This window comes from Hermetia illucens, chromosome 3, assembly GCF_905115235.1.
Source record: "Hermetia illucens chromosome 3, iHerIll2.2.curated.20191125, whole genome shotgun sequence".
Lineage (NCBI taxonomy): Eukaryota > Metazoa > Arthropoda > Insecta > Diptera > Stratiomyidae > Hermetia > Hermetia illucens.
In genome coordinates, this window is record NC_051851.1 from 3875148 (window position 1) to 3887399 (window position 12252).

The window sequence follows — 12252 nt, forward strand, 5'->3', positions numbered from 1 at the left end:
GTTAGTATTCAACTAATTAAAAGTTTCTCCATGCTTTGTTTAAAATAAAGTTACTTATGCGTAGGAAGGATTCCTCGTGCTTACAGTTAATATCAGCATAAGACGCCCATTATTATTATTGTTCTGTTAGGAGGAAGTCGCACTGCGTCCGTAAAGAACTACTGTGCCCCTTTTACTGGTTATAGTGTACCTGTCAACTATAGTATATCAAGCAACTATAACCCTTAGTAGACTCCCTACTTACAAATCTTTCAACTTTGCATCTGGTATTGAGTGTTCTCTCAGATGCATCGACCTACTTTGCACAAGTGTCGGATACTGTCCCAAAACTTGTATAGAAGTTTCAAAATACTCCGCATAGAACCTGCAGGCAGTGTCCACATCTTTAGCTTCCCTAGGTGATAGTTTAGCCGGCAGTAACCACTATGATTCGGAGGTTCTTCTTGGTGAGGTTTAAACAGTTTTTTGTTCGCTTGGATTCGTATCCCTCAATGAGCGCCCTGGAATGCTCCATTCCTGATAGACCTGCTCAGTGTAGTTCCCTTAGCCGTTCTTCTTCATTATACCTTAAAGAGCAAATGTTAAAAGCATTTTGGTCACCTCCAGTTCCTTTGTTCATCCTTTTGAACTATATAAATGGAATATTTGGAAAGTTGGTTTGATATGGCTTCAATCCATGTCCTGGTCTCTTATAATTTATCGAAAATTCAAATCAACTCCAAAGTCGTCAATCAATATTGAAATATTAAAAGAATGATTTGATCTTTCATTGTTCGACTTTCCGAAATATATATTTCAAAATATAATTCATAATATCCATACACAGAAGTATCTATTCATGTCATACTATCAATCTTAATTCCAATTTCTACTTTAAGCAGAAACTCCTTGCAATGATCACTAATTTTGATATCAATTTTATCAGGAAAATATTATGACATAAATCTTATCAAAGCCATTAATAATGTGTTGCAAAAGTGCCTTCTGGTTAATTTGAAATCTAACAAATGGATCACGAGCTAATAAAATTCCAAGTAATGCATTTCCTTATGAAAACGCTGGAATGAATTTATAATAAAAGGTCTTGGGTCAGTCAGCTCAATCTATTTTTGCTATAAAGTTACATTATTCTAGTATATAGTGGATTGCAATTTAGATTTATTGAACTGGAGATGAAATTCATAAGCCCTGAGATAATTGATGAAAGTCAATACGATCATTAACCCAATTTGTTTTTACTGTATATAGGTTTTGCAAGTCTGATTCAGAATTTTTCAAATCAAATTCCGAATTTTCCATACAATTTCAAATTTTTCCAAATTGTTTTCAGATTTTTCTAAGTCAATTTCAGAACATTCCATTTCAAATTCAGAATTTTCCATTCCAAAATCAGAATTTTGTCTTTCAAATTCAGAAATTTTTCAATGTTCTAATGTACGGTTTTATACCAACATTTTTGCATTAGATAAGGATACATCTTATGCAGTCTGAGAAATCTTAGCTGCTTATATCATTTAATCTCTTGATCTGGGAAAAAATCTAATCTCCTCAATCTTTGCTGTTTTTCATGACTTCTAGATACCAATTCGTATACTCGCACTTATTACTGTACTTATGACTTCATGTAGAGCGTCAATAATGTCCTCTGACAATCGAGAGGTATTACCAAATATTAAGAAGTTGAACTTGTGGGGTTGCTAATTACTTTCCACTACTTACCTGAAGTAAGGGAAAAGTCGGCATATGAGGATGAGAGACAGAGGGATCTGCACAGCCAATAAATTTTTCATAATTTTTGCTTTTATTTTGTAAATTTTGCGTTTATAACTTAATTCGTGCCGTTTGCTAAGAGATGACGTGACTTGATCAGTATTCCATCGTTCCAATATTCCGAACTTGCACTGGAAAGCTATTGTCATTGCGTATCTTTTTCAGTATATGTCATTCATTTGAAGTGTAAACAACAATAATTTTTTTTACTCAAATATGTCGAACTTTGTGCCTGGAAAAGTGTTTTTGAGGGGAGTTCTTCTTCATTATTTTAATATGAAAAAAACTGCTGGCGAGTCATCGTATTTTGGTTGAAGTTTATGGTAAACATGCTTTAGCTGAGCGAACGTCCTGAAAGTGATTTGCACGAGTTAAAAGTGGTGATTTTGTCTTGGAAGACGAAGAACATCCTGGCAACCAAATAAGTTTGAAGATAAAGAATTGGAAACCTTACTTGACGAAGGTTGTAGCAAACACAAGAAGAGCTTGCAGGATCTTTGGGAGTCACTCAAACAACCATTTCAAAACGTTTAAAAGCAGCCGAATACATTCAAAAGCAAGGAAATTGGGTGCCACGTGAACTGAAGCCGTGAGACGTTGAAAGGCGATGTTGCATGTCCGAAATGCTGCTTTAACGCCACAATAGTAAGTCATTTTTACATCGGATTGTTACTGGTAATGAAAAGTGGATTTATTATGGCAACGCCAAGTGCAAAAAATCATATCTGAAACCCGGTCAACCAGCCAAATCAACGGCAAACCCGGATATCCGTGGCGCGAAGATAATGCTCTATATTTGGTGGGATCTGAAGAGTGTGCTCTATTATGAACACCGGGTAAAAACATCAATGGAGAACGCTACCGAGCACAATTGATCCATTTGAAGAGAGCAATTGCCGACAAACGCCCTGAATATGCGACCAGACATGAGTCCATAATTTTCTATCATGACAACGCTCGGCTATATGTAGCAACACCGGTCAAACATTATTTGGAAAATAGCAGCTGGGAAGTTTTGGCTCACCTGCCTTATAGCCCAGACCTTGCCCCGTCCGACTACCAATCGATGCAGAATGCCCTCACTGGAATACGGTTCCCTTCAGAACAGGATATCAAAAATTGGGTTGATTCATTCTTGGCCGGAATTCTTTTGGGATGGCACCCACATTGCCAGAAATATTCAAAAAAGTCATAAATTCTGCTGAACAATACTTTGAATAATACTATTCCATATGTTTTCCTTAAATAAACGTTCAAAATTTTGAAAAAAACGGCACGAATTAAGTTATACGTCCAATAAATAAACAAAAATGCCTACTCTGCTGAATTTAGTTCCGGGGAGTACGGAGGGAGGTGCCTCACATTAAACCCGAGTTCTTCCATTTTCGCCGTAGTTTAGTTTTAGTTTAGTTAACTGGGGAGAGCGGCAGCTGCGAGCACTCAGGCCATTATTAGGCCCATTGTACTATCCCCGTAAGTTGCCTATTCAATGGCTTCCCGCCTACGGTGTCCGCAGGCTTCAGCGAATCTGAGAACATTCTCAAGAGGCAGAGAGTGTGCAGATTCTTCATTGAAGGAAACCTTGCCAAGGTGTCTTCGTCTGAGATCTGAGGATGCCGGGCAGCTGCATAAAAAGTGCAGGGCCGTCTCCTCCTCCTCCTCACATTGGTTGCACATAGCCGAAACCACTACCCCAATCTTTTCCATATGGTAGTTTAAGGAGCAGTGTCCCGTCAAAAGCCCTCCTAGGGTTTTCATGTCCCTCTTCTTAAGGGACAATAAAAATGCCGCTCTAGTGGCCCTAGGCTCTTTCACAAGGATTTTCGCTTGCCGGCAAGAGTCCAAATTTCTCCACTTAGTTGCGTGAATCCTTGCAATTTCACCCTTCAGAGTAGACTTGACAGTAGATGGTCGGATTCCAAGAGCTGGTTCTGGCCCCACCATTGTGGATCCAGACCCTCGGCGAGCCAGTCTATCAGCCTCCTCATTACCGGCGATGTTAGAGTGCCCCGGCACCCACATCAGGAATGTTTCGTTCAGTCGGCCAAGTTTCAGCAGCACCTGATGACAACTCCACACCAACTGGCTTGATATGTTGTTGCCATTTAGTGCCGATAATGCCGACCAACTGTCGGAACAGATTCGAATGGTGCAACCCCTCCATTTTTGTCGCAGATATTCATCTGCTGCCATGGCATATATCTCCGCCTGGAATATGGTCGTCGTTTTTCCGAGGGGTCGGGCTAGTTCTATAATCGGATTCTCCGAGGACACACCTGCACCCGATCCATCCTCCGTGACTGACTCGTCGGTGAAGATTATTAGGTCTGTAATCTGAAAAGATTCATGGCCACTTGTCAACCATTCTTCTCTTTCGGTGATTACGACAGTATATGTCTTTTCAAAGACGAATCTGGAAACCATATGATCAGTCGGCATCAGGGCTACCGGATGTTTTTCAAGGAATTTCCAGATAGACTCATGCCCGTTGGATTGGCCGCCTTTCCACGCCCCAATAGTATCGAGCCTATATGCGTCGTTGGCCGCTTTCCGTTTCACCTCCAAGTGAACTGGGGGTAAATTTAGGATAGCTTCAAGTGCCGCAGTCGACGTAGTACTCATTGCTCCGGTAATACTTAGGCAACCAAGTCTCTGAATCTGCGTTAGCAGCTTCCTGCTGTTAGCAAAGTTCAGTCCTGACCACCAGACGATGCATGCATACATCAAAATGGGTTTTATTATGGATGTACACATCCAGTATATCCGTTTGGGTGAAAGTCCCCAGGTCTTACCTATCGCATTCCTACAGCACCAGAGCAATCTGTAGGATTTCTGATATTGTTCCTGGATATGATGTTAACGACGTTAACTTGGCGTCAAATTGTACTCCTAAGTACTTGACTGTTTGTGCCAGCTGGATTTCTGCCCCTGCTAAGGTGGGTAACGTATAGCTGCCCCACCTGACGTTCCTAGTGAACATAACTAGTCCAGTCTTCCTAGCGTTCACCGTGAGTCCACTGCGGAGGCACCAGCTGTGGATTACATGCAGAGTTGCATTCAAGCGGTCACATACTGTGTCCGCAAACTTGCCGGTTATTATTACGGCTAGGTCGTCCGCAAATGCTTGCGCGAAGACCTTTTTGTCCTCCAGGAGCCACAGCAGGGTATCCATCACCAAGAGCCATAACAGTGGAAAGAGAACCCCTCCCTGTGGGCAGCCGACCGACCGATATGTGGATTTTTCTCCACTCTAGCATGTGAAGGATCCAACTGATTAGCAGCGGTTCGACTCCATGCTATCTTGCCGCATCACAAATTGCCGCAAATGAGGCATAATTGAAGGCACCTTTGATGTCCATGAATGCGCCTAAGGCGTATTCTTTATCGGACATCGCCTTTTCAATTTTTGCCGTAAGTTCATGGAGTGCTGTCTCCGTGGATTTGCCTTTCTGGTAGATGTGTTTTCTATGATGAAGTGGCCATTTAGGAATGTGTGTATCCCTTATGAACCGATCTACTAGTCTTTCTAGTCCTTTTAGCAGAAAGGACGTTAAGCTGATCGGTCGAAAGCTTTTCGCGTCTGTGTAGGTGGGTTTTCCTGGCTTGAGAATGAACAACACCTTCACATCCCGTCATTTAATTGGAATATAAGCGTGTGCTAGGCATGCACGATATATATTCCGAATGTGTAGACCCAGGGCATCCATTCCTTCTATTACTAGTGCAGGGATGATGCCATCCGGACCTGCAGACTTGTATCTATGGAACGCTCCACTCGCTCCAGCGATACTACCTTGCATGCCAGATTCCAGTCTCTCGGTTGAGGCCTGTATACACCTGTTGGCCCCGAGATTAAATTTTGGATGCTGCCTGGGAAGTGTACTTCAAGCAAATGATTTGCCGTTTCTTCACCGCTTTCTGTGTATTTCCCATTCTGTAAACGTAAATAACCCAGTTTCTGGCTACGTTCTTTGACTAGAATCAGCTTCAGCTTTGAGGTTGCCTCAAGAGAGTTAGTCTCTTCGCAAAAGCGTCTCCAAGATGATCGTTTAGCCGATCTTATGCTCTTCTTTAGAGCCTTCTGTGCCTCTTTATAGCGATTCCAGCTAGTGCTTGATTCACCCTTCAGAGCACGATTAAGGAGTATCCTTGTCGTTCTCCTCTGTTTTTCCAAATCCGAGTTCCACCATGGTGTTTTACCCTTCTTTGGCATCTTGAGTGGACAGCTTTCTTCGAAAGCTTCTCTCATGCTAGTTGTGATCATCTGGGTTGTCTTCTCAATTCCAGCAATGGATTTGATGCGCTTTCCCAGGGATCGTGACTCGGGCGCACAATTCTGTTTGATACATTACCCAATCTGTCTTCCTCGGATTCCGAAATGGAGTGGGTGGAGGTGGATCCATGCCCATAACGAAATCAATACGTCTGTGATCCGAGAGTGTGATATCGTTTGATACTCTCCACTCTCCGATCAGAGACGCGATGTCTGGAGATGCCACCGTGATGTCGATGACCTCTCGCCTGACCACGTTGAAGAAAATGGGTTCATTACCCACATTTAGGATCTGCAAATCGGTTCCTACTAGATACTCCAGTAGTCTCGATCCTCTTGCATTGATGTTCGAACTTCCCCAGCATATGTGGTGAGCGTTGACATCACATCCTGCTATTACCCCCATGCCTCTACTTTTGGCATATTGGGAACGTCTTCTGCGTCGTAGAGGAAATATGCAGAGCACCATAGTATCTCTTTATCTCCCTGTTGACTTGTTATGATTAGCTTAGCCGATGTGGTGTCGCCGTCACATAGGTCGTTAACCAGGTTAGCCTGGAAGTCTTTGGAGACTACCATGCAGGTGCGGGGTCGCTCGCTTCCATTGGCATACAATAGGTCAGCATGTTGGAAGTTTAGGCCCCTGACTGCCCCACCAACAACCCACGGTTCTTGTATGAGGTATAAGGTATTTTCGCCGTAACTGTTGATGCTCTGTGAATAGCGGCATTGCCTATTATCAGCACAGCGCAATTGTCATTTTCCATTTTCTCGTGCAGTTCTGTCAAAATTCTTAGAAGCTGCACTCCGCCTACAATTTCCTGCAGTGATGATTTTAAAATGGACTATTTTTTGGTTATTCATGACTATTATGAGGATCACATTGCTTCCTTGAACTGTTGGCACAGTAAGGACAGCAGAATTGCCAAGTCAAGAACGAATTTGCGTTCTACGAAGCCCAGTTGGTGAAACTGGTGGCATAATGCTTCCTTTTGCAAAGATGTTCAGTTAAATTCATTCGACAAACGCCGATAGTTGCTTTTTTGAGGGTTACTCCCAGCTTACTTAGATCGTTTTGAACTGTCGATTTACCTAAATGTACATCATTCTTCGATGAGATAGTCTCCTTAATTTGTTCCAGTGCCCTTCCAGGGTTTTCTTCACACAACTTTTCAATAAAACCGAGAACCTTGGTGTTGAACTTCTTCCAACGTAGACCATCTCTTGACTATTCTCCAGGAGACTATCAGCCTGTTCATACCTTAGTATGCAATATGCGCTTCTCATATTGAACTCTGAAGTTGCAGCTGATTTCGTAAGACTAATCTTCATAAATAATATTTTTTGTTGAGGATGCTGGGAGTCCTAGGTTCGCACCCACGTAGTGACGGACCGAACCACTTGGGGAGCAACTTACTCCCTCATTTGCAGCTCTCGGACTCCTCTTTTTTGAGTAAAACCCAATGTTTACAGAAAAAAACAAAAAGTTGACAAACGGTTTCGTCCAGGGCAGAGGCAACTCATCAGACGCTGCCTCACCTCTGCCCTGGGAGCAGCGTGATCGAAAGCGATTCAGCGTCTGGCAGCGTCTGATGAGTTGCCTCTGCCCTGGACGAAACCGTCTGTCAATTTTTTGTTTTTTTCTCTAATCTTCATAATTGATGAATTCAGAGTTCTGAAATTGACTTGGAAAAATCTGAAATTGATTTGACAAATTCTGAATTAGACTTGCAAAACGTATATGCATATTACTGGGGCGTATGGGTCCCTAACTTCCAAAAAACCTAGATGTTTAGTATGCGATAAAAAGATTTCTTGAAAGATATCCTTTTTCTGTTATATCCGCCGCTTCCGTAATATTAAAAAAATTGAATGAATATTCAGTCATATCTAAATAACGTGTTTTTTCTTCTATTTTCAGGCAATAATTTACGCTATTTTTAAAAAAACCAAAGTTAGTACCAGACTTTCACAATGAGTGAATCAGGATTGATTGATAGATTAGTCGATTTCTTCGTCGTCAACGAAGGTTTGTAAAGGTCTCCCAACTTTAGATAACTTATACTCTATCCTGTCATTTATTTATTCAGATCAACGTACAAAATCATGGTTCCTGTCAAATTCACCGGGACCACTGATCACAATCTTAGTTTCATATTTGTACTTCTGCCTTTATGCCGGACCAAAATATATGAAAAATAGAAAACCATTCGAACTGAAAACAGCTTTGCTTGTGTATAATGCAATCCAAGTAGTGTTAAGTGTAATTCTTTTCTACGAGGTAAGCATAAAAGATAGTTTAATGAAGTTAGCTTCAAAGATATAATGTGAATTTCTCGCAGGGTCTGGAAGGTGGATGGGCGAAACATTATAATTTTAGATGTCAACCTGTTGATTACACATACGATCCACTGGCAATGAGGGTAAGTTCATTGAAAATAAAAATATATTACAGTTATAATTGGCTTAGGAGTATTCAGATACAGAAGTTGGAGATATGGATATTATATATTCACGACTTTAGAAGAGACTTTCCTTGATGACGTGGTTGTTCATGGGATTCAGTAAATAAGCTTTGTTTCCGTTACCACTTCATATCCAATTAACTATCAGGAACTTTTGGAATCTTCTTTTCCTTCTTTTCTCTTCTCTTGATCGGTTCCCCCATTTTGCTATGTCAAAGACCTGATCTGGATGCAGTCACGAGCCTTTCAGATCGTATCCAGCGTATCAAGCCACCGTTCTTTCGACCAGCCTTTTGGTCATTTCCCATCAACTTCGTTGTTCAGACCAATCATGGCAAATGAATTACGTGACCATTCCGACGACATCCCTCGTGTTCATTACAAATGGATTTATCAGACCACTAGATGCGCTGCTAGTAGACAGTGATGCGTATAGAAAGGGACATACTACTACCTTAGGCCTACACGTAGTTCTTCTACATATTTCAATGCAAAGTTAACGAAAAAGGACGCATACGAGAGTATAGACTTCCAATTCCTAAAACATATCCTTTCAACAGCAATGATATCTCCTGGCATTCCCGTCTAGATCCTTAAGCCTTCGTCATATAGAATGCGATCTGTCACGGCGACTGGCGATCTCTTCCCAAGGCGATCTGTCAATGTAGTTGTATAATGCACACAACGCGATCTATGGCAGCAATTCACTCTAGATCACACGATTTGTTCGTACAAATTTATAGGATTGGTAAGCGGTCTGCTCAGTGCAATGCAAAGAAGGTGGTACGTGGGTGATTTCAAAAATAAGGTTCCCAACGCTATAACTTTGTGCACGAAAGGTTAGTCAAAATCTGGCAACAGCACCTTGTTTGCTGGTTTCCCCACCACCGATTCCAATAACAGCCGCTCGTGCGCGACGGTCAGTACCGGCATGACAGCCATCCGCGGTCGAGCTCGTCATCACAATCAATGGCAAGTGCTCAGCGGACTGTGCTCGAATGTTTTTGAGTGAATGCGAAGAGAATATCGAAGACTTCTTAGACTCCATTTTTACGGGGGATGAAACGTGATGCCATTGCGTTATTCCGGAAAGAAAACAAGAATATCCCAATCACGTTGCTGAGTACCATCTATAAGATATTTTCAGCTATCTTGCTAGGTCCATACCAAAGAGGCTTCACTCCAGTCAAATCAGCAACAGATCAGATTTTATCTGTGCGGTGAGCGATGGGAAAACTGTTGAAAAATGGACTCAGTTGCACCATCTTTTCATCGATTTTTAGTCCGCCTATGATAGCATAGTCAAGGTAAAACTGTACACGGCCATGAGAGAATTCGGTATCACAACGAAATTCATAAGACTGACTAGGTTGACCTTGACCAATGTGCGAGGCCAGATAAAAGCAGCAGGATCACTCTCGAGACCATTCAACATCAACAACGGTCTACGACACGGAGATGCCCTATCTCATGCTTCCTCTTTAACCTGGCCCTGGAGAAAGTGATCCTTGATTTTGAGGTAAATTCAAGAGGCACGATCCTCTTTAAGTCCATCCAACTACTGGCCTATGCTGACAATATCGAGATCATGGGAAAAACGACCCAAGATGTACAAACTGCCTTCATTCAGATCGAGCAGGCGGCATTTGGGGCGAGATCTTGGGCTGCACATTAATGAGGGCAACACAAAATATATGGTGGCAACATGAGCATCGAAAACGAACCAGCCAACAACATCAAATCGCTCTGGTCAAACAGGAAGAGTAAGGATAGGAGAATACAACTTTGAGACCGTTGATAATTTCTCCTATCTAGGGTCGAAAATCACAACCGATAACGGCTACGATGATGAAATCCGCGCATGGTTGTTGTCAGCCAACAGAGCCTATTTCAACTTACAAAAACTGTTCCGCTCGAAACGTATCACCATAGGGTCAAAGCTCTTACTGTACAAGACTATGATCTTGCCAGTCCTCATGTATTCCTCGGAAACCTGGGTTCTTAGCAAGAAGAATTGCGAATTGCGTTCGAGAAAAGAATCCTCCGAAGAATTTTTGCCCCCCTACGTTAGGATGGACGATTCCGTAGCCTACATAACGACGAAATCTATGAGCGATACCATGACCGTCCGGTTGTGGATAAAATCCGGCTCAATAGGTTACGGTGGGCGGGTCACTTAATCCGTATGGATGAAGCTGATCCAGTCCAGACAGTCTATAAGGGTAATATCTATGGTAGAAAAAGAAAATGGGGTCAAGACGCTAGACAGCTTCTAGGGATACCAAATTGATGAACCTCAGAGCAAAACCTGGAGTTCCTTATTAAGGCAGGTCTAGACCGGATACCGGTTGTTGCGTCGTTGATGATGATTATGCGAACCTTCAACGTGGTCGAACATCTATCGAAGACAGAGGGTGCCGAGAAGGTGGCTACGCCCGAGAACGTCCAAAAATCCTCCTGCGTCCTATCGTAGAGTAAGGTTAGAGGACATAGATAAGATCTTGGAGATATCAAAGGGCGCTTTGTACAAAATTCTGCACGACAATTGGGATATGAGAAAATGTTGTTCCCAATGGGTGCTACGCTTGATAGTCGAGCAAAAACAACAACGAATTGATGATTCCATTCCATTACGCGAGATAGAAAGCAGTTTTTGCTTCACTCCATAACAATGGATGAAAAGTGGATTTAAAATTATGATAAGGGGTGAATGCTGGAATCAGGAAGACAGCCTTAGCTAGGCTAGTGCGATGAAGGACATTCGACTGAACATGCTCCCAAAAAGGTTTCCTGAGTTAATACTCATTCATGGGGAGCAGGAACTACGGAAGACCTTGTCGTCAGGCAGATGTGCAAGGGATGGACTACGAAGTTTCTGTTCACCGGGATACGCTTTCCATCAGGTAACATACTGGTGGACTGCACGACAGAGGATACTGCAGAGTAGCTTAGGACTATAGTTTCTAAATTGCCAGGCTGGGAAGGAGCAGAACTGTCGACATGTGCTGGGGAAAACATACCAGCAGCACATTTGGCGGCAATGTTTCTTCCTAAGGCCGCAGCAATAAAAACAGAAGATCTCTTGAACCTCCTAATCGCTCAGAATAAGGATCTCCATACGCGAATATGCAGAGTCTTCAGAAGTAAGATGGAAGGCAAGGGTAGACTCCTCACGATGTGGCTCGACGACCGATCCCTGGAGGCAGTCAAAAGTCAGAATTGCCATATCAACGATAGATTTGGCAACAGGGAAGGGCCGAGGAAAGATACCTCGGAGGGCACATCGGATGGAAAACTTACCGAAGTGCCTGAAGAAATCTGGGAGGTCATGGAGGCAGAAAGGACTGGAGCAGTGAAGGAAGTAGACCTGTTACCCAGTGAGGAGCAGAAGCTGGACGACTTAGACCTAAATTTTTTAGGACTTAGGGTGGTAGAGGAGGGTGATACTCCGACAGTGGAGAAGAGCTCCAAATAATGACAGAGCCAATGGCCGGCAGTAAGATAACCCAGATAAACTTCACTTCAAATGGAGTTAGTTAGAGGTCCCAAAACTAATAGAAAATCTTGTTTTCTTCTAACGAGGAAAACTCCCAAATGGTGCCGATGATTATGTATTTTAGTATCACAATGTACCAAATAAAGAGCTTACATGTTTACAAATAGTAGGTTAATTAAAAATAAAACTAGGTAGCTTGCTCCTACTACAATATATTTTAATAGTTAGTAAATACGTATTTCGAAAGC

General features: G+C 42.4%; 1 protein-coding gene across 2 annotated transcripts in view; it reads left to right on the plus strand.

Annotated features, from left to right (window-relative positions):
• LOC119651914 (elongation of very long chain fatty acids protein-like) overlaps positions 1-12252 on the plus strand; it is a 132437-nt gene that overhangs the window by 99523 nt on the left and 20662 nt on the right. For both annotated transcript variants that reach the window (XM_038055742.1, XM_038055743.1), the window contains 3 exons: positions 7965-8072; positions 8134-8324; positions 8386-8466. In XM_038055742.1, the coding sequence (XP_037911670.1) occupies positions 8018-8072; positions 8134-8324; positions 8386-8466 (327 nt within the window). In that variant the 5' untranslated portion in view covers positions 7965-8017. The remainder of the gene's footprint in view (positions 1-7964; positions 8073-8133; positions 8325-8385; positions 8467-12252) is intronic.